We start from the raw sequence: 22,328 nt of genomic DNA on the forward strand, positions 1-22,328 counted from the left end.
GAAATGGCTGGCCGGTTCTGCATGACAGAACAAGTGGAATTTGTTTTGCCTCTGAGAGAGAAGGAGGAACCAGGTGACGATGACTTAAAACTGAGACACCAGGTGAGGTAGAAAGAGAGAGATGAAAATGACTCCCTACTTCACCTCTCTCTCAAATCTTCAGTAAAAGCCCACTTACCACGTAAACCAGCCTGTGGGTCGTGGCGTGTGTGTGAAAACTGGCAAGAGCCTGAATGTGAAATTGGAGTCGATGCATTGCCTGACAGAAGCAAAACAAATGAGACAAGAAAAGAATCTATAAACTGAGAAAACGAAAGTTTGGAGCCAGAAGTGAGTTTGAAACTGTAAACTGCCTAGAAATTTCTAGAAGTCAGCCACAAGCTTTGGAATTGGGGGGGCTGATTTCGTTTTATCTAGACCTCAGAGGACAGGGAGAGTCCAGGTCACACCTGGATTAAAACAGTGACCTACTGCTATCACTTGTCATCCCATCTCTGGCCTTACTTGCTGCTCATCATTTCACCAGTTTGGAATTTGGGATCTAAAGGGATGAGAAAAATGAGGAAAGAAGAAAAAGGGGGAAGTTGGAATGAGACCCTTCTCCCTTATCACCAGATAAGATAAACTTTACCAAAACGTCTCTCCCTCCCTGTCTTTTAAGAGATAACACAGTAATTTAGCAATTTACTGTCTTTTGGAGAAAGGTGTTCTAAAAGTAAACAGCACACCCTTCGCAGTTGTAATTAAGTTACTCTCAGTAAACGCCAAATGGTTTTCTTGATTTCACTTGGTTACTCACAGATTTTGCCATTTTGAAATTTCTTCAGAGCATGAATTTCTATATTCCTTTCAACTCCCTACCTAGAGAATCATTTGCGAAGACAATACTATAAAAATCTTTGCTGGTGACTCATGAGTGACCTGCCACGAGAAAAATAGCTGATATCACTATTTCTTTACATTTGTGTAATCTTAACACTTCAGGAAGAAGGCAATAGTTGCCCAGACATAAATTATTAGAATATATGTGTAAACAAGTTCTCTTCTTTTTCACAGAACTCAGTAGGTTGAAGCATGATTAATGCAAGGTTGTGTTACAAGTGTGAAGACTTCCAGGTTTCGCTACTGCCAATGGCTCCTGTTTTCATTGGAACAACCCTGGTTCTTCCCAGAAAGTTTTAAAACTTGCAGCCAACACAGTGATACATTCACTCCACTTCCACTGGCGTCTGAATGGGACAAAAGGAACAGGCGAGGCCACCTTTACTGACCCTTCAGTATTTACTTATCACATTCAAAGTAGCTTTATTACTTATAAACTGAGGTCAAAGTAGAGAATGACCTACACGTTCAGAAAACTGGAAACAATGGTCTGCAGTTACTCAGAAAACTCCATTCCCCACACAGACGTTACCACACTTGAAAGTAGGAAACAGCCTACATATTACATATAATATATGCTGGCATTTATGTGAACTTTAAAAATATTAGAAAGTCATATAATAAAATGTTTATGATTACTGTTTCTGAATACAGAGACTAATGGGGGTGATAGAAGAATGCCCCCCGAAGAAGTCCACATCCTAATCCTCAGAACCTGTGAACGTTATATTCCACGACAGGAGGAATTCAGGTTGCAGACTCTAATCAAATAGATTATCCTGAGTTACTCAGGTGGGTCCAATGTAATCACAATGGTCCTTAAAAGTGGAAGAGGGAGGCAGAGGGCGCTGTGACTATGGAAGCATACTCAGAGAGAGGTAAAGTTACTGACTTTAAAGATGAAGGAAGGGGGCCACACGTAAAAAAACGGAGACTTCCTCAAGTAGCTGGAAAAGGCAAGGAGCCAGATTTCCCCTAGAGCCTCCAGAATGAACACAGCCTGCCAACACCTTAATTTTAGCCCATTGAGACCTGTGTCAGACTTCTGAGCTCCAGAACTGTAAGACACGCAATTTTTTTAAGGCTCTAATTTGTGGTCATTTGTTACAGCAAAAAAAAAAAAAAGGAAACTAATGCAATGGGTGATTCTGGTTATTGTTTTTTGTGGGGTTTTGAAAGGAAGGGAGTTTGCTACTTTCTGAATTTTATATTCTGTATATTATGTATTATGTATATTCATAATTAGGAAAATCTCATGTTTATTGTTTTCTCAAATCATACTAAAATGATAATGCAGGCTGCAGTAGAAATGTTTTCGGCCTTTAGGCTCAAAACCGACAACACCCAATTGCTCCTTAAAGTTTTTAATGTCATTTGTGGAGAAAATTGACTTAAGAAGATTCACACAACAAAAAGTGGCAGAGTTTATTTTAATCAAGAGCTCATAAACAATTAAAACTCAATTTCATAGGTATTTCTTGAGGACCTGCCGAGTACCAGGCACCATCTGGGTCCCCCAGCTGACCTATATCCTTTCCACAGAATTCCTTAAATGGACACAACCTGGCGTTCTCCGGCAGGCCAGTGTGCAGCGCTTCCTGACACATTTCTCTCCCATGAGCTTCCTCTGCTGTGCTTGGTGGCTATGGTGGTGATTCTGGCAGTCAGGCTGCAGGGGGAGGGAGGTTGTCAGACATGGTGATTGCAGTGAATGGCGTTGGTACCTGCGGAAGAGGTGGTGGTGTCGCTGGTAGGAGAGGGGTCCGGTGAGTAGAGGTAATAGACTATTTCCCAATTCCTTAATTAGACTCTAAAGCGCCACAAAGACGTCCTTGTTTGTTGCAACATGTGGAGTTCCTTACTCTCCTTTGGTAATTTTTCACCACCTTTGGCCCAGAGAAAAGGTGATGCCATGTCCGAAGGTGGAGGGGGAATGTGTGTGTAAAATAACCACCTTTTTCTTTATTTTTTCCAAACTCCACAACATGTTGCACAAAGCTCCCAGGGCTTTGTCTAACATAACGTCCGTGTCCTCTTTCTCCAGGCACCTTTTGCTGGAAGCACACCGTCAACCCTTCATTCCCATTTCCCTCTTCAGCCTCTGTCAACTCTCCGTTCCCATGTCATTGCCTTAGCCTGGAATACCCCTCTTCCCATTTTAAAATTGTTTTATCCTTCAGGGCTCTACTCAAATGCCAACTGCTTCTTGCAACAATAATTGAAACCATGTGCCAAGGACTTTCATGTACATTATATTATCGAATCCCTTCTATTTGAGTATTTTCTCATCTTACAGTGTGTTTAATTCAACCTGGGATCTGTCCACTCCTGGATGCTGCTGCATAAAACTCCCTTCAGGACGAAGCAGGACCCCATGGTTGGTTACTCTATGCCTCCTAAATCTCGGTATTATTACTTATTTCATCCTACTTAACAGTTGGTTACTGTTTTACATATTTGCATCCTCTCTTTTGACCGTACTGTTAGTGTTTTGGAGTCTGGTACTGCGGGGACAGAGCCCCAGAGAGCAGTTTCCAGGCTCTCAGCCTCACATAGAAAGGTGCTGGCTCAGGTAGTAGATGGCCGTCAGCTGTAACCATTGAGCCATTGGCCACTAATATAACTGCCACAGCTATGGAGGGAAGTCGAGGAGAGAGGAGGAGACTGAAGGAGAGTAGAGGAGAGTCGGTCGATTGGCAGCAAAGCGGACAGCAGGTCACACGTCATGTAAACCCAGCCTCCAGTGAGACCATAGTGGTATGACTCCCCTACCTATGGCTCCGTGGTGTTCCTTTTTGGCCTCACCATGTCCTGCGTTCTTATGTGGGGAGCGGGAGCAGAGACCCCGCAGGCCGCCCCGCACAACAGGTATCTTGTCTTACTTATTGTCCTTTGAAATGTATATCTACAATGTGTAGCATGTAGGGCTTTATAAAAGGCAGTGTGTACAAATAAAACATATAAGTTATAGATCAGGAATTTCTTCTCCAGCTTCTTCTACCGGTGAGTTTTCACAGAGTCACAAGGTTTCAAAAAGTTTAGAATTTTCCCTCCACACTACCACTCTTAATGTGGAAAGTTCACGGGTATGTCACAGACTGGGGTTAGGAAATACTACTAAAATCGTTTCTTGCTGCTACTATTTTTTTTTTAAGCCTCTAGCTAGCAGGATCTGTTGCTTAATGAGGTGGAGTAATGTACTTGGTAGAAAGGGCTCTAGGATTTCAAGGTGGAGGGGTAGATAATATCACTGGAGAGGAAGTACAAGGAAATAACACCCTCAACAGCCGAGCAGAGACCAACCCTCCCTTCCCAACTGAACTTACCTTTGTCACATAAAATATGTTGGGGGACAGTGGAGTAGGGGCGGCTGGTTTAACCTGCTGGCTCAAATGCTCAGGAATGAGGCAATGGTAGTTCAAACCAGGTTTAAGACTCTGCAAGCAGTTACTGACGTTTGAAAAGCAGTTAAAAGAAGCAATGTTATAAATGAAAACTGAGTAAACTTTCCTCAAGTGCTTTTGGTTGTTTGAGGAGCAAGTGGGTCTGATAATTCTTAGAGGAAATAAATTATTGATTCCTTTCAGGAATGGCATTGCCCCAAATTATATTGCTAATATTCCACTAAGTAATGGGAGACTCTAGAAACTAGTACATGTTTACCAAGTACAAATCCTAATGTAAGAAATACAGAGATATATCTCTTTCGTGACAATTTGTTTCTGAAGTCTTAAGGGTTTTCTATGCTTTGAAAGAATTCTCTCTCACTGTAAAAGTAAATGTTTTTTTTCATTTACCATATCATGTACTTCTCAAAGCTACATAAATATTTATCTTAGAAAAACAGAATAAATTTCCACAAAATAAAGCTTTCTCATGCCATTTTTTCCCCCCTGAAACAAGAGACTTCTTTTTATGGAATGTGGTTTTCCATTTGCAAATAAGATGAAAGGATTAAAAGAGCTATAACTGTCGCTGGCGAGAGCAGAAAATAGAAAAATTCAGTCATTTTTCCTTTTTCGCCTCTCAGGGATCTTTATCAGGAAGGAATGATTGTCGGCATCCCTTGTATACCTCCTGTTCTCTGGTAGTGAGAAGGAAAAGGCTTACACCAGCCCTGGTGCTACATATTCTGGGACCAAACATACTTAATCTTCCACTATAAAAGTAGAAAGGAGAGGCAATATATAAATACCATCACATAAATACCATCATTTGTCTTTCCCAGTCTTTATCTCTGAAACATATATCTAGTTACAAAAATGTTAGCCAAGAGGTATATTTTAGGATCCTTAGCAATTTTTTAAGAAAGGATGATGAGAATTCATTTTATGAACTCTACATTCTATTCACCCTTTCCAACGGCCAATTTTGTCATTGTCATTTAGCAATTGTGTTATAATTTCAAGGTTAATGAAGGTTTCTTAGAGTGTTAGTAGACCAGGATCCCTCCAGCTCTCATTTTTAGAGAAAACAGAGTTGTGGGGGGGGGGGGGGGGCAGGTGGGAAGAAATGGGAAGGAGTGGGGCAGGCGGAGGAAATTTTGCAGACAACATTCTTCAGGTTAATATTTATTGACATAACTAGGCTCCAAGTGACAGTTAACTAACCAAGTGCTAATTATATTTCATGGAGCAAATTTAGTAGTGCTCAAACGTTAGTCCATCAGAATCACCACGGAGGCTTGTAGAAACACAAATTGCTGGGCTTAACCCCAGTCTCACATTTAGTAGGCTTGGAGTAAGGCCTGTAGGGGAGAAAAAATTTTTTTCTACCCTTCTAGCTTCTTGTGGCTGGTTTAATAATTAAATTGACATAAGCAGATTAACAGGAGAAAATTTTAATTACGTATGTATGGGGGTTCCGTAAGAATATGAGACCCACAGGCAGCCAGGTAGTTGAGGCTTATAGCCTGAGGAGAAGCGGGGAGGAGTCTGGGACTTCAAAAAGGAGAAAGACAATTTACCGGAAGATGGGAAGAGCAAATGTTTGGTAAATAAATGTTTGCCATGCCATGCAGAGACAATGGGGCACAGGCCCTGCCAAGCTCTCCCAGGCTACCCACACCTAGCCCATACACTTTGTAGTTATTCTCTGGTAATAGCTCTTTCTGGGCCAGCCCTCTGAATTCTTTTAGGCAATTAAGGGAGTGGCAAACATTTTTCTTGAAGCTCCTGGGTCTTGGTTGCCTTCAGCTCAAAATAGTACACATGCCAAAGTGGCACTTTTGGGGGAGGCTCATTCTGAACCCCTTCAGGCCTAAGCATTTGCCCTTCTAACAAGTTCCCAGGTGACGGTGATACAATTGGTCCTGAGACCCCATTTTGAGAACCACTGTTGTACAGCAGTTATTTGCAGTCCTGAGACTGGAAGACTCTTCTTTGGAGGTTTTCTAAAATCCTGATACCTAGATAGCCCCCGATGCATCCACTGAAACAGAATCTCTAGGCTTATCGAAGACAAATAAATCTGGATTCTAGTTAAAGCAGTAAGGATAGGTTTTATTCAGTGGTAACTATTGCAATAGGGAAGAGAGTCCAGCATGAAAAGGTCAACTTTGTCAAAAGGCAAGAGACTTTATAAAATTAAGATGTACTGAAGAAAAACGCTCTGAAGGTGTTAAGGGTCCATGTGACTCGACCATCAGGGTTGGTTGATTGGCACTTGTCCTAAGGGAAAACAAGCTTTTCATATATTTAAAATAGGAGGCTAGGGGTGCAAGTTAGAGCACTGTGCCCACCAAAATTAGGCCCTATCCTCCCCCAGGAACTGGGAGCTGGAGTAAGAGTTAGCTCCTAGAATGTTTTCATTTCAAAGACAGATCCTTGAGATTCTTGAGATAGTTCTGGATGGTAGAGATTTACATCTCAAAGGGGCAGAGAAAGGACTTATAATTGCAAGCTTTCTAAAGTAACTGCTCTAAGAGGGGGTTTAGGGACTTATCTGCCTATCACTAGGTTTTGGCTGGAACAAACAGTAAATTATTCAGGGTTGAGCTTGCTCAGGCAGGAATGTAAGGAGTCTGGCGTCATCCTGGGGAGGCAGCCTTGAGCTGTGAGAAACCATGCTAATAGTGTTTCTTGAAGTTTCTTTGTGTGTGTGTGTATGGGGTGAGGGGACAGGAGTGGATGAAATGATTTATGCTGAAAGTCTGTGTTTTTTTAGAGGCCATTGAGGACTAGCTGAGACCAGGACTCAGAGAAGCCTGGGTAGTTTCCTCAAGGAAGGAGTCTTTGTTATTCTGGACACCCGTGTATTGAAACTTGTCTGTAGGTACTTCTGGTGACCTGGGTTGAAAATCAATTCCTACGGCAAGGATTTACAATACTAGAAGAGAAATAAAGTTTGCTTAAGTGTATTTCTTTTATAAGTTCCTAATACTTACACAACTGCAGAAGCACTTGACACACAGGAAAGATTTCTGCACTACTCTATGGTGTGGACATGTAACATTTCAGAGCAGCTGCAATAACTTTATATTTTATAAAGTAATATTTCATGCAAGTTCCAGTCAAAGAAGATAAAGGACTGAGAAGTAACTGTAACAAACACCTTGAATTTTTTTTCTTTTTCAATGTTTAAAAACACATTCAAGGACATCTGACTGTTGACTGTGAGAGAACTTGTGCAAGCCTCTACCTTGCCATGTCCAGAGCCACCCCTACACATATCCAGGGGAAGTCCTATCAAATGGTTGCAGCTTTTTTGTTCAGGGGACATTATGTTAAAATAAACACCAAACGCAGTCTTAAACAGAATAAGAATTAAAAACCAGCCTAAGGGGGCAACTTCTTTGATGATGGTGGGTGTGGACTGGTGATGGGATCTGCTATGGACTGAATTGTGTCCCCCTGAAATTCATATGAAGATGTAACCCCCAAGATAACGAGTTGGAAATACAGCTTTTAAGAGGTAATTCAGGTTAAATGAGGTCATAAGGGTGCGATCCTAACCCAATAGGATCAGTGGTCTTATAAGGGGAAGAGAAAGAGAGGGAGGGGGCACACTCCATGCACCCACACTGAGGAAAGGCCATGAAAAGTGAGGTGACCAACCATCTGTAAGCTGGGAATAAGGTCCTCACCAGAAACTAAAGCGGCCAGCACTGTGATCTTGGAATTCCAGCTTCCAGAACTGTGAGAAATGAATTTCTGTTGCGTAAGCCAGCCAGTCTATGGTATTTTGTTATGGAAGCCGAGTAGACTAAGATAGGATCATTTGTTCATTCATTCAACAACTTTCCCTCTTTTAGGCACTAGAGATACAGCAATAATCAAAATAAAGTCCAAGTTTTTAAAGAGCTTATATTCTAGAGGGGAGAGATACAAACCAAAAAGATAAAAATAAAAGAAGGAAAACAATATATAAATAGTGTGAGACGTGGTGATCAGTGCTTGGGGAAATGTAAAGCAGAGTGAAGGGGATAGAGGAGAGGGGAGTTGCTATTTTATGTGGTGTGACCAGGGAAGGCCTGGCTTATCAGAGGACTCTTGAGCAGAGACCTGAAGGAAGGGAGCCATAGCTTATCTAAAGGAAGATGATCCTGGACAGAGGCAACAACTGCAAAGATCTGGAAGCAGGGCATGCTTGACCAGTTTAGGGAATAGCAAGGAGGCCTGTGTGGCTGGAGCTGAGCAACACAAGGATGGAGTGGTTGAGTGCTGGGGTAGGTGCATTGCAGAGCCTTGTAGGTCTGTGGTAAGACTCGTACTCTGAGTAAAATGGAGGGACACCAAAGGGTGTTGAACACTGGAGTGACATGGTTGACTTCATTTCAGAAGAAACATTCTTTTGTTGGATAAATGGTGGTGGGAAGGGGGAAGAAGCCCGAAGCTGGGACTTGATGGAAAGTGGATAGATGCTTGTCAAGAGTTTTAGTTTATTTGGGTTTGGCTTTTGAAACAGCTAATGATTGCATCTTCTTGGGGGCCTCCAACAATGGTTTTGTTCATATTCTTGGGTTATTCACAGATTAAATAGAAAATGTATTGCAATTTTATTTAGGCTCAGGAACTACCGTGTTTCCCCGAAAATGAGACCTAGCAGGACAATCAGCTTTAATGTGTCTTTTGGAGCAAAAATTAATATAAGACCCGGTCTTATATCCAGTATTATATCCGGTATTATATTATATTACATTATATTATACCCGGTATTATATTACATAAGACCCGGTCTTATTTTAAGACCGGGTCTTATATTAATTTTTGCTCCAAAAGACACATTAGAGCTGATGTATTTATTTTCAGGGAAACACAGTATGATTTCCCTTTTGACCTTACGTTCTAGGATCTTCCTGAGATTCCCTTTGGTTCTTCAATAAACTTCACCAAAGCTCACTCAGTGCCCTTTGTCTCCTGGTAGAACATCAATTTTTCTAATATCCCAAGGCTATTGGCACTGTATTTATCCAGCTCCCATCCTGCCTGTTGGAGCAAAATTTCTCACTCTTAAAATGCTTGTAAATCCCTTAGGGGATGGGGCAGGGTCTCTTAATAAAGTGCTGATTCTGATTTGTTAGGCCTGGAATAGGGCAAAAGGATTCTGCATTTCTAGCCAGCTCCCAGTGCTACTACTACTTCTTGGACAATACTTTGAATAGCAAGGTATTCAAAGGATCTTTCCTACCGCTTTAGATATTTTGTGAAGGAAAAACAAATGTGAGCAACGAGAAATTTTTTCGCTGGTGCCTTTCTATGGAGTGAGGATATTGGGCCCCAGCAAGCAAATTGAATTATTATTTCTTCTTCCAGGCAATTGTTTTTTTGTTTGTTTCTTTATTTTTTTTAAATACATAGATACTTTTGTTTGGAAAGAAAAGGGAATAATTTTTATTTTTTTGTAACAGGCAAAGCATTCACAGGGTTCAAAATATGAAAGACACAAAATGGTCACCAGTGATATGTCCCAACTGTCAACCATAAGCACCTAATTACCCACTTCTTCTGTATTCTTCCAGAGATAGTCTAAGCAAATATAAATAAATACACATGTATGTATATGTGTGTATAAACTTCCCCATTTCTGCACAAATGATAGTGTATTCATCTATTCTCAAGTTTGGTTTTTTTACACTTAATATATATTAGAAATCATTTCATATCAGTACATTAGAAACATCCTCATTCTTTATTATGGCTATATACAAGTAGTATGCCATTAGATAGATGTACCCTATTTTATTTAACTAGCCTCAAAAGGTAGCTTTAAATTAATATAACTGGAACTCACAACTCTAAAAACTGCAAATAAAAACAAATTATAATCCAGTTTTCCTGCCACGGAAAAAAACATTTATACACAAGCTAGACTAAGTTGTCAGTATTGCTATAGTAAATTCAAATTTTTCTTAAATATTTCAAAAAATTAAAAGACGTAGCTATATATCAGTGGTGATATCTTAAACATTGTTTTTTAAAAAACAATGTTAACATCTTCTAATAAGTAAGGGATTCCTTTGGGATTATGAATGGTGTGTCAGGAAATTGCAGAAACTCTTTCAGGTTGAAACTGGTAAATCACTAAAAAGAGCTTTGAAAGTATGTTAAGTGTTGGTGGAGAGTTTTTGAAAATGTAAATTATTGCAGTGGAATCACTTATGCACTTCAAGTGTCTTCCTTGCTTATAGGTGAGTATAGTCGTGTATAATTATCTAGAAAATTCCTTTCATAGCCAATCGAGATGATTTAGCTTCTTTGCTAGCCAGACCCTCCTTCCTCTAATACGACTTAATTTTTTTACTGCTTGGTATAGCAAACCTGTTTCTCTCAATTGCCTAAAAACCTCCAGAGTTAGTCATCTTTCTCTATATACAGTGCATTCTGACTTAGTAGTCTCTTAGAGGTAAAATTGATATTTGGTGTTGTTAAAAGTAGAGAGTTTTTAAAAAGTATCATAGAGTAAAACTGACTGTTCCCTGTGAACACGTGTATGTATAGATTCATGTAACCACCATCTTATCATGTAACCACCACCATAATCAGTTACAGAATGTTTCTACCACCCTCCCCCACAAAAACCTCCACATGCAACAGCTGATAGTCACGGATGTTTTTTGTCTCTATAGTTTTGTCTTTTTGACAGTGTCATAGAAATGGATCATGCAGTATGAAATCTTTGAGACTGGCTTCTTTTACTCAGCATAATGTCTCTGAGAGTCATCCAAATTCTTGCATGTGTCAATAATTTGTTTTTTTATAGTGCTGAGTACTATTCCGTTGTATAGATGTACCACTGCTTGTTTATCCAGTTACTCCCTAAAAGATATGAGTTGTTTCCAATTTTTAGTGAGTATGAATAGAATTTCCATAAATACACGTGTATAGGTTTTTGTGTGAACGTAACTTCTGATTTCCCTAAGGTAAATATCCAGGAGTACAATTGGTGGGTCGCACGCTAAGTGTTTAACTTCATAAGAAAACTACCAAACTGTTGACCAAAAATTGCTGTACATTTTGCATTTTTGCCAGCAATATGAGTTCAAATCATTCCATATCCTCTCTGGCACTTGATACTCTCAGCATTTTTTTATTTTAGCCATTCTAATAGGTATGTGGTAATTTCTCATTATGGTTTTAATTTGCATTTCCTTAATGGTTAACGATATTAAGTATCTTATGTTTATTTGCCATTGTACATCCTATTCAGTGAAGTGTCTATTCAAGTTTTTCATCCATTTTTAAAAAGTAGGTTTTTTTGTTGTTTTAAGAAATTTTAAAATATGTATTCTGTATACAAGCCATTTGTCAGACATGTGATTTTCAAATGTTTTCTCATTTTGTAGCTTGTTTTTTAAAATTTTCCTGACAATGTTTTTCACAGAGCAACAGTTTTAAATTTTGTCGAGCCCAATTTATCATTTCTTTTTTCTTTTATGGATCAGGCTTTTGGTGTCATGTCTAAGAACTTCTGCGTAACTCTAGGCCATGAAGAGTTTATCTTATGTTTATTTCTGAAAGTTTTATAGCCTTACATTTTACATTTAGATCTATGGTCTATATTGCATTTTTGTATAAAGTGTGACCTTTAGGTTGAGGCTTTTTAAATTTTTTAATATATGGATGTCTAATTGTTTCAACACCATTTCTTGAAAAGACTATCCTTACTTTCACTAAATTGCCTTTGAATCTTTGTTAAAAATCAATTAGCTATATTTCCATGAATGTCTATCTGGACTTTCTATTCTGTTTTGTGATCTATTTGTCTATCCCTCAGCCAACACCACAGTGTCTTCATTATCACAACTTTTTATTAAGACTAATATTGGATATTATGATTCATTCAATTTTATTCTTTTTAAAAAATAATTGTTATGACTATTCCAGGTACACTGCTTTTCCCATAAATTTTTGACTCAGCGTCTCTATTACTGCACAATTAGAATTGTGCTAAACCTATAGATTAGTTGACATCGTTCCAGTGTCTTCCAACTCATGAACATGATATGTCTCTCCATTTATTTAGATCTTCTTTGAGTTCCTTCATCAGCGTTTTGTTGCTTTCAGAACAGGATTCTGTATATGTTTTGTTAGATTTATAATCAAGCATGTCAGTTTTTTGCTCTATTGCAAGTGGTATTTAAAATTGTTTGGTTTCTAATTATACCTTCATAATATATAAAAATACAATAGATTTTACATTGACTTTGTACCCTGACATTATTAAGCTCAATTGTAAGTTCTAGGAGTGTCTTTTTTTTTTTTTTTTGTATATTCCTTGGGATTTTCTACACAGACAATTATGTTGACTGTCAATAAGGACAGTTTGCTTCTTGCATTCCCATCTGTGTGCCTTTTCTTTCCTTTGTACCTACTGGGACCTTGAATATAGACTTGAATGGGAGCAGTGGGAGAGACATCCTTGCCTTGTTTCCCATCTTAGCATTCAGTTTTTCCACAGTTGTGATGTTGGCTCTAGATCGTTCTTTTGAAGATGTCCTTAATCAGGTTGAGGAAGTTTCCTGAGAGTTTTTATCATGAATAAATGTTGAATGCTGTCAAATGCTTTTTCCTTGTCAATGGATATAACCATGTAGTTTTTATTTTTTAGTCTGTCATTGTGGTCAATTACATTACTTGATTTTTCTAAAATTGAACCAGCTTGCGTTCCCAAGATGACCCCCCCATTTGTTGTGTATTATTCTTTTCTATATTGCTGAATTTTATTTGCTAATATTTTGCTGAGAAGTTGTACGTGTATGTTCATAGTGGATAGTGGTCTATAGGTCTCTTTTTTTGTTTTTACCTAGTTTTGGTTTCAGAGTTATGCTGGCTTCATAAAATAAGTTGACAATGTTCCTTCCTCTTTTCCGAAAGAGATGGTGTTGGTGTGTTTTTCTTCTTTAGATGTTTGGTAGAATTCACTAGTAAAACCACCTGGACCTAGAGATTTCTTTTTCTCTGGAGGTTTCAAATTACAATTCAATTTCTTCAAATGGCAGGCTTTCAACAAAAATTCCCATTTTTAATTTTTTTGAAAAACATGACATCCAGAAAATTAAGGGCCACGTAGCCATCAATATTTAAAATTCAGTTCTCTAATTGTTGAGAGTAGTTTAAAATAATTATGGCACAGTATTGGTGAAAAAACATTTTCATATAGAAATATGGGACTAAGAAGAAAGACAGACTAGAACATCCATTAAAAGCATGCATGAACGTTGGCAAGTGACAAACTTATATTTGGTTCTGTAACCTTGCGCAATTATTAGGTTGATGGAAAAGTAATTGCAGTTTAAAAGGTTAAAAATAATGCAAAAATCTCAATTACGTTTGCATCAACCTAATAACTTCCCTAACCTTTTTTACTCTCACTTATAAAAGAGGAATAACAACATATACATGGCTGAGTTGTTGTAAAGGATTAAAGGAGTTAATGCTTGTCAAGGGTGTCATACAAAGCAAGCACCTAACAAGCAGTAACTATCATTAGTGTAACTTGACAAAAAAATTACAACAATGTATACAGGAAAGATGAGAATAGTACCAGGGACTGAAAGTAAGTACTCTGTACCCTAGAAAATTACATAACTTGAAGATTTTACAGAAATTTAAGTGCTTATGCTTTCAGTTTTATTCTGTAAAATATTAGCACTTGATTTAAAATTCATGGAAAATTCTGTTACCTCCAATTTCTGGCTCTAGATTTGTAATTTTTTCCTGCAACAACCTCCTAATTTTTTGAAACTTCACTTTGATTTTCAAATACCACAATATAGTCCCTTATTCAATAAAAATGTGCTTGCTCTTACCTTTTCTTTCTAAATCAAATTCTTCAATCTACCATGCTCCCCGTCTCTGTCTGCCCTATCCAGTGTATTGATACATTTCCTGCAGGACCATAGCGCGACCTCTGAGTTTGAACGCACTTTATTCACTTATTTCCTTAAAAAACAAGGTGAGAATCAGCAGACTTGATAAAAGAGGAGTATCAAATTAACTTACAAGCCTCCTCACATGAAAAGCAAGAAAGCAGACTTGGCTTACTTTGGAGAGGGCCTTATATTAGTTATGTCATTATTATTGTCTCAGCAAAACTGATGTTACTCAGGGTTTCCCGTCTTTTCGTAAATTGCCTGTTTTATCTTGTCTTATATCCCTGGTCTTCAAAAATTTGCAGTCTGATTAAACACTGCCGTGGATATATAATTAGATGAAAGATGTGAGGTAGATGATGCTATAGAAGGATAGAGAAGGAAGGGATTTGTGCTGTTGGAAGTAGAAAGAGAAAGTTAGAAGGGGATAAATTTCAAGGAGGCTTTGAAGGTTGGGAAGCCTTTGGGGAGAGCAAACAAAAGGAAGGTGGTTGTGGGAGCTCTGAATTGCTGAAAGATGAACAAAGGCAAGCAGATGCAGAAAGGCTTAGCATTTGTATGGACATGTGGTATGGGATGCAAAGAGGGGAGGGGTGGATTTACAGAAGGAATGGGCTAGAATTTGAGTGCCCGTTTGCATATTTCAGGAGTGGAGAGAATGGGTAGTGAAGGAGGTTACAAGAAGACTTTTTAGAGAGGCAGCATAGCTTAGTTTAGAGTATGGGCTCTGGAGCTAGGCTTTCCAAATTGTAATCCTGGCTCCGCCATTTATTAATTGTATGACTTCTGTAAGTTATCTAAATTCTCTGTTTCTTCATCTATAAATCAGGGATAATAATGGAAATGTCTTCATTTGGGTTATTGAGCCTGGCTCATAATAAGCTCTATATAAATTTTAATTTTTTTATTACCATTACTACTGAGAAATTAGTTGGAAAGTCAGACAAGGGTCAGATTATGGAATGTTTTGAAAGCTAACGGAATTTAGAAATCATGTGAAAGACTACTGGAAGCATTGGTTTGTGTGTTTTTTATTACGTGAACTTGATGCTATTTTTGATGTTAACTAATATTGGCTTGTAACATCAATCAGATCGGCTCAGCATTAATTAAAATTTTATTCAGATTTTATTTAATTTTCATGTTACACTGAACTTGCATCTATATTTAATACACTGAACTTACATCTGTATCCAAAACGATGACGATAAAGCATACCAACGAAGATGCTAAAACCCAGGTCAAAGTCTTTTACTGTTTGATATTAAAATCAAAGTGGGAATATTATCCAAAGAAAAGTCAAGGCAGCTAATATATAGCTAATATATAGTAAAGTTACAAATTAAAGGAAATGATTAAGGGTAATTAAGTGAAAGGAGGGTGAGATTGCAGACCAAGAGGCAAAAATAAGACTCAGGAAAACAATCATATATAAGAAAAATATATATTAAAACTAAGAGGATGATTTGAAGAGATTGAATTTCTTATTTAAATAGGTGTTGGGTAAGCACCAAGCAACAGTAACAAAAAATAAAAGGAAACATGTACAGGGAAATATACTCAAAATTTCATGGAAAAATTGCCTGAGCCTGGCACCCCCTAACCCTTCTTCCCTATACTTGTAAATAAAAGACTAAAAATGCTATCTTTCTCTTTTTCTTCTAAGGACATCAGCTTTATTTCATTCTTATTTATTTTGCTCCAGGCAGGTCAGAGTTAATACCTTGAGTTTCAAGTAGGGTGAGTGTGTCCACCTCCCAAGGCTGCACACACCCTCGCCCCATCACAACCACCTTTTGGGTGAAGGGATTGACTTGTTTAGTATCCTTTTCCCTACTATATACTGTAAGCTCCACAAGAGCAAGGATCACACTGGACTTAGCCCGATGTCTTTCATTAATCTAAGTTCCTATTCAACAAGTTTACACCAAAGGCCTTTTCCATGCCAGTGACTATACTAGATGCTAAGCATACAGAAGTGAATAGATAGATGAGTCCTTGCTCTTATGAGAGAAACAGATAACCAAGTAATAAACAAGTAAGCAGACAAGATGATGACAGATTGTGACATGTGCTATATAGTAGACTCTGAGCTCTTTAGGTGCAGAGATCTATCTGTACTATTCATTAACAAATGCCAAGTGTATTGTTTAGGATAAAGCTAGCTGCTAAACATAACTGAATAGTTTATTTCGCTGTCCAAAACAAATATTCCTGATGGGTGGATGGCTTTCCTTCAAGTGGTAGAAGGACCCAAGCTCCTTCTATCCTTGTAACTTGGAGCTTCGTTTTCTTCAGTATGTGGCCATAAAAGGGAAAAAGCATGGAAGATTGCTTGAAGTTTTTTTTTGTTTTTTTTTTTTGTTTTTTTTTTTTTTAATGAATTAAGTCTGGATGGCTACACCTGACTGCCAGGGAGGCTGGGGAACACAATGTATCTCTGTACTGAGGAAGAAGAGTAAATAGATTTGGTGGTCAGCTAGCACCTTCAGCAGTGCCTGGCACAACACTGGCATTATGAAGAAACAGATAAATTAGAAATGGAGATTGTACTAAAAAATTTTATAATCTGAGCATGTACACAGAAATCCATACGATGCCTGATCTAGTATATTGAATCTCTAACTTCCGGGAATTTAGAAACAGCCTTTAAAATGAAATTAGACAATTTGCTTTTCAGGACAAAAAATTTTACAAAATCAGTCTCCTTTAATTTGGGGTCACCTTCAAAGTTTCCATTTTTGTTTCCCATCGTTTTTAGCCTGTCCCAAATCTTGCCACTCGACAGCCTTTGCATTCTTGGGTTTGGGTAGTTACATTAGGACAAGTGCATAGTCAAAGCAATCGGATGGATCAGAACAGTGAGAGCATCTAACAATCTGAGACCCAGTGTTGATAGAGCGACACAGTAGCAACTGTATTACTTTGCAAATTCTTTGCATGAACCTTTATGGTATTCTTTATAATTTTCTGCTCTGCATGAAACATTCAAATTATTCTCTGGTACGAAAAGCAGACACGTGGTCATGTGTGTGTCTGGGATCCCTTTGACCCGGGCCCTGGAGAAGCTTTGCCATTCTGAAACTGGTTTTCATACCCTAGACCGAATCTTAGCACTAAAAGCAGAGAAACACAGAGCTCTAAGGGACCTCATCAATCAGAAGCATTCACCTTTTCGCTGAACTTTAGATTCAATTCAGAAGGGATCTGAATGCTCGAGTTGATCAATTTATCCTACAGAGATGAAAAAGTAAATCATGCCTGAATCCTTGTCAAACTGGTTTTAGTTTACTCTTCCCAAGAGAGAATGCTCCCAGAGGTAGTCGGAGGGCACCGTCCTAGCTGAGCAGTTTCGTGCACCTGGTAACAAAATGTGTCGCGTCCAGCTGCAGGTGGAGACAGTTCGGCTGAGAATGGGCGATGTGGGTGTTTCCGCGACCCCTGGAGCGGAAGGGACTGCGCTCCCACCAACGGGATCTCCAGAAAGTAGGAGAAGCGGGGGCATCATATCCGGGAGTCCCGCTCCCTCGCAGGAGCGGGGGTATGGGAGCCTCCGGCCCGCAGTGGAGCCGCCCAAGGAGCCGGGAGCCGGGCGCAGCGCCGCAGGACGCCCGCCACGCCCCACGCCGCCCGGCGGGCGAACGCGGGAGGCCGCGAGGCCCCGCCAGGCCGCCGTAGCGCGCTGCGGCTGGGGCCGCTCCTCCCGCCGCCCTCCGCCCCCTGCCTCCCGGCGCCGCGGCCGCTCTGGGCTGGCAGTGCCTGCCGCTGCCTCCGCTTCCTCCTCTGCAGCCGTTCGGCCGCTGCGTGACGCGTCGTTTCCTCCCAACATGGCGGCTGGGGCAGGTCGGCGGTGATGGAGGCCAGTTCGCGGCCGCGGCGGGTGCTAATCCACACAGTAGCCAGGGCAACCCTGCTGGCGTCGGGCCTCTGAGCCGCCGCCGCCGCCTCAGCCCTCAGCCCTCGGCCCCCGGCTGCCCAGGCTGCGCTCCTTCGCCGTCCCCCGGGCCGGAGGCTGAGTGAGGGGGACCGGGAAGCGCCCCCCGCGCCGGCAGACGCGGAGGTCCGAGCGGCGCAGCCCTGCAGGGCCGACCCCTCGGGGGCACTGAAACCCTCTGCGCCCCTCGCCCGCGCCGAGGCTGGCCCTCCCGCCCCTTCCTGAGCCTGCCGCTGCCCTCCACGCCTCCTCTCCCCCACCGCCACCCCTCCTTCTCTTCTTCGCCGTCCTCCGCCTCCCCCGACCAGCCTCTGGGAGCCGCGGGTCGGACAAGCCGCCGCCTCCTTCTCTGCGTCCATGTATGAGGGGAAGACGACGAAGAACATGTTCCTGACCCGGGCCCTGGAGAAGATTTTGGCCGACAAGGAAGTGAAGAAGGCGCATCACTCCCAGCTGCGCAAAGCGTGCGAGGTGGCGTTAGGTGAGCGGGGAGGAGGCCCGGAGGGGGTGCGCGGCCGGCCCGGCGGCGGGGGGCTGGCCCGAGGTGGGCGCCGCCGAGCGCCGGGAGCTCTCGCGAAGCCCTGCTGCCTGGCCGGAGTGGCCGGCGACTCGGCGGGGCGTGGGGCCGGGCACGGAGGCAGAGGCCGGGCCGTCAGCCGGGCCGGGGGCACGAGGCAGGGCTTGCAATCAACTTGCGGAGATTTTGTGGGGGGACCGTGCAGTGCGGCCAGGGTATCCCCCCTTTGTGAGGAAGCAGCCGATGAGCTGTTTCCTTAGCGTGGAAATTCAGGTTGGAGCTGATTAGTCAAGATTGGGCGTGGGAAGGGTTCCCTATCGTCATTGCCATAACTTTGTCGTTTGGCGTGGTACTTTGGGAAGATAGGCCGAAGTTGTTCCCCTGTTGACAGTGTGGGGAAGGGGTTCGCAAGGGGTGCAGCCTCTTCTGACATCTCTCCGCCTCCGCCGCAGGAAAAGCACAATGTTGTATCTGACGGGACTGACCTGGAAGAGCAAGACCAGAGGTTAACGGGTGGAGGTGGCGATAGAAGAGCCGGGGAGGGAAAGGACCTTCAGATAAGCTGGCTTGCGTGACCCGGAAAGGGGGGTTTGAAATGGGGAAAATGAAAGAGACAATGACTCCTAGCAGCCACATGTCTGGACAGTGGCAGCTGCTCTCAAGCTTGAATTGTGATTTATAGTTCAGACGGAAGAGCTCTCGTGTAATGAAGTCCACGTAGCAGGGTAAATCCAAACAATACCTAGAGCCTAGAGCGAGGACAGATGAGGAATCGTTATGGGGCGGGGGAGGGGCTGGCGGGTGGGGGGACCCTGATCCTGCATCCATCAAAGATGAAATCGTTTCAGGAGCGAGCAGGACATTGAACACAAAGATGAATTCTTAATGGCTTACGCTTTGTTTTATAGCGCTGGAAATAGACTAGATCAAATTGACAAGAAAATGAAGCTTGTGAAATGGGCTTTGGGGGAAAAAATGTTCTTGAAGGGGAAGAAATCCAGGATAACTTAAATGTATGCTACGTGAAAGGGTCAAGACAGCTTAAAAGCAACTTTGCCTTCTGATGATTAAAATAAAGAGAAGGCCACTTTTTAACTTGCTATAATAAGCCTTACTGGTCCCTCACCCCCCTTTTGTGGATCCTTCATCGTGGTGCTATAAAAAAAAATTATTGAAGGAATTTCATTAAAATTTTTTGAATCTGTAATGTACAGTGGCCTTAAGTTTAGTTTTTTGGCCCCTCATGGATCAGAAGTTCACCTTTTGTTATTCTTGTAGCTAACGAAAGACGTTCAAGGTGTATGAGAAGACGTTGTACAGTGGCAAAAAAAATGAATTTATGTCTGGGTCCTGAAAGGAATAATTATTAAATTGGGGTGGGATGAGGGAAGGAGTGATTTCGGAAATTTTAAAAGAATTTATGTGTAGGTTTATGAATAAATTGCAGCTCAAAGGACTTGAGATTCAAACTAGAGTTTTAGTTTTTGAGACCAGATTTTTCCATGTTAGAACATATTTTTAATACAGTAAAAGTGTAAGTATTAGGCGGAAGCAGTGGAGTGTGTTGTGTGTGTGTTTTTTCCTCTCCAAAATGCTAATACAGAGAAGTGTTTTAATGGAAAGCTCACCGGAAGGAGAATCTGGAATCATGGGTTTATCCCCGTTCAGTTACACGCACAGTAGTCAAGTCTCTGGGCCTTACTTTCCTTTTCTGTAAAGTTAGGATATTGAACTTAGTGATTATAAGGTTACATCCCCTCTAATGTGCCATGAATGTGGGTACAGTCTGTTGTTAACTTGTGTGATATTCCTGACTGGCATCTATAGAGGGCTTATTGTTTTTGGTCCCTGCCATTTCTAGACACAGGAACTACTTGGTAGTATGTGTGCCAGCTATACCAGGGTTGTCTGTTTCAGATTTTGCCAGTTTTTACTTTTTTGCCCCTTCCATGTAGTCAGCAGAAGCTTATTAACAAAGAATAATAGCCAGGCAGGGGCTGGGCAGCAGAGTACCTTCTTTACTTGAGATGTCTAAAGCATTTTCTCACATTTCGTAAGAGTTACATTTAGCCTCCTACAAAATCTCATTGAGCAATCAATCTCAGGGTAGTTAATCCATGGTGAACTTTGTCTCTTCCTTTCCACTCATCTGTCTACATTATCACCCTAATGTAAGTCGACAGGGATAACCCGTTTCATCTTTGCAGAAAATATACTGTCTTTCAGTAAGAAGGTATCCCCAAATACTTATATATATTGCCCCTGGAAACTATTATAGATGTCCCACTTTCTCTCCACTATTGAGACCTGGGCCATGCCCACTTTGGTCTCTTGATTATCTGTGTGGCCATCAAACAGGATCAGAAAGAAACTAGAATGGCCTGGCTTGGTCATCCCTGATCTATAGGTTGTGAGTGGGTAGAAGTTGGATGGTAGAAGTACAGTGGTGAGTGTTGTTACAACCGTTCTAAATACACTTTCTAAATAACCGTTCTAAGTACACCTGCCTACATTCATTCTCCACCCCCCGCCAAATATTTATTGAGCACCTACCATGGAGCTGAAGGGAGATGGCCAGTGAACAAGGAACTAGAGCATGTCAAATTTAGTTCTCTTGTGTTTTAAAATGACTTTATTGGCACGTGAGTAGATTTGAGTACTGGTATTCAGAATTAATTCAGTTACCTTTTAATATAAAGGCCAATTGTAAAAAGCTTTTCTGTAAATAATACTCATGAAATGACAGTTCATCACATATTCTGAAGAAAATGTTTTTTGTTAAAGTGTAGCTTTTAGGAAATCTTAATCTAGATTAGGGGAGATTTTACTTCATTAAAACAAAATCCATTCTCGACACTATATAAAGGAACTTTTCACAAAATAATGTAACTTTTAAAGGGTATGCAGAATATTTAAAATCTTTGTCAAATTATTTCATTTCAGAGTTTATTTTGAAGTAACAAATGGTTTAAAAAACAAAGGAAGGAAACAAATCCCTGACAACTACATTGTTAGAATCAGGGTGAAGCCCAGAGGCCCAAGAACAGCTCCAGGTTGCCCTCTCTTGGTACCTGCCCCACTACAGCTCTCTGCAGTGAACACAACTCTGCAGGATGAGGGCTTCTAGGCTGCCCTAGCTTATCGCCTGATCCATTCCTGCTCTCTAGAATCCTGAATTAAAAATAGTCTGGCCATCTGCTGGCAGATGAGACAACAGCTGAGCTATTTTTAGTTTCAGAGAATTTAGGATTGTTGCAGGGTTGGGCTTGAAGGTAGTATTGTTTGTCTCAAGGGGAGGGTGCAGTTGGGCCATATTCCAATCAGGCCTCTAAGTTGGAGAAGTTTCTTTGATGTTAGAGGTATGACTAGTTCACCTTCTGCTTCTAACATCAAATATCTATGAAGATGTCCTGCAAATCTTAGGGTGAACGAGTTCAAGGTTGGAAGCTGGCACGGATACAGAACAGGAGTGAAAGGGGTTTGAGAGGCAAGGGAGGCAGGTAGAGGCAGAGATAAGAGTCGATTCCCCGCAGAGATGTGGGAGAATGATGGAGAAAAAGAGGAATTGTTAGGAAGTAATTTTTGCATCAGACAGGGTGTGAATTTTTGTTGTTCATCATATTCTACAGTGATCTTACTGATAAAATTTTCTTATGAGTCTGTTACCTCTAATTATAGTCTTC

At 40.9% G+C, this 22,328-nt stretch overlaps 1 protein-coding gene across 1 annotated transcript in view; it reads left to right on the forward strand.

The window, feature by feature from the left end:
• Window positions 1-17,914: 17,914 nt before the first annotated feature.
• Window positions 17,915-22,328, forward strand: part of ARFGEF1 (ADP ribosylation factor guanine nucleotide exchange factor 1) — a 103,823-nt gene continuing 99,409 nt past the window's right edge. The window contains exon 1 of the mRNA XM_033126707.1: window positions 17,915-18,609. Coding sequence (XP_032982598.1) covers window positions 18,486-18,609 — 124 coding nt within the window. The 5' untranslated portion in view covers window positions 17,915-18,485. The remainder of the gene's footprint in view (window positions 18,610-22,328) is intronic.

This window comes from Rhinolophus ferrumequinum, chromosome 14 (assembly GCF_004115265.2).
Source record: "Rhinolophus ferrumequinum isolate MPI-CBG mRhiFer1 chromosome 14, mRhiFer1_v1.p, whole genome shotgun sequence".
NCBI lineage: Eukaryota > Metazoa > Chordata > Mammalia > Chiroptera > Rhinolophidae > Rhinolophus > Rhinolophus ferrumequinum.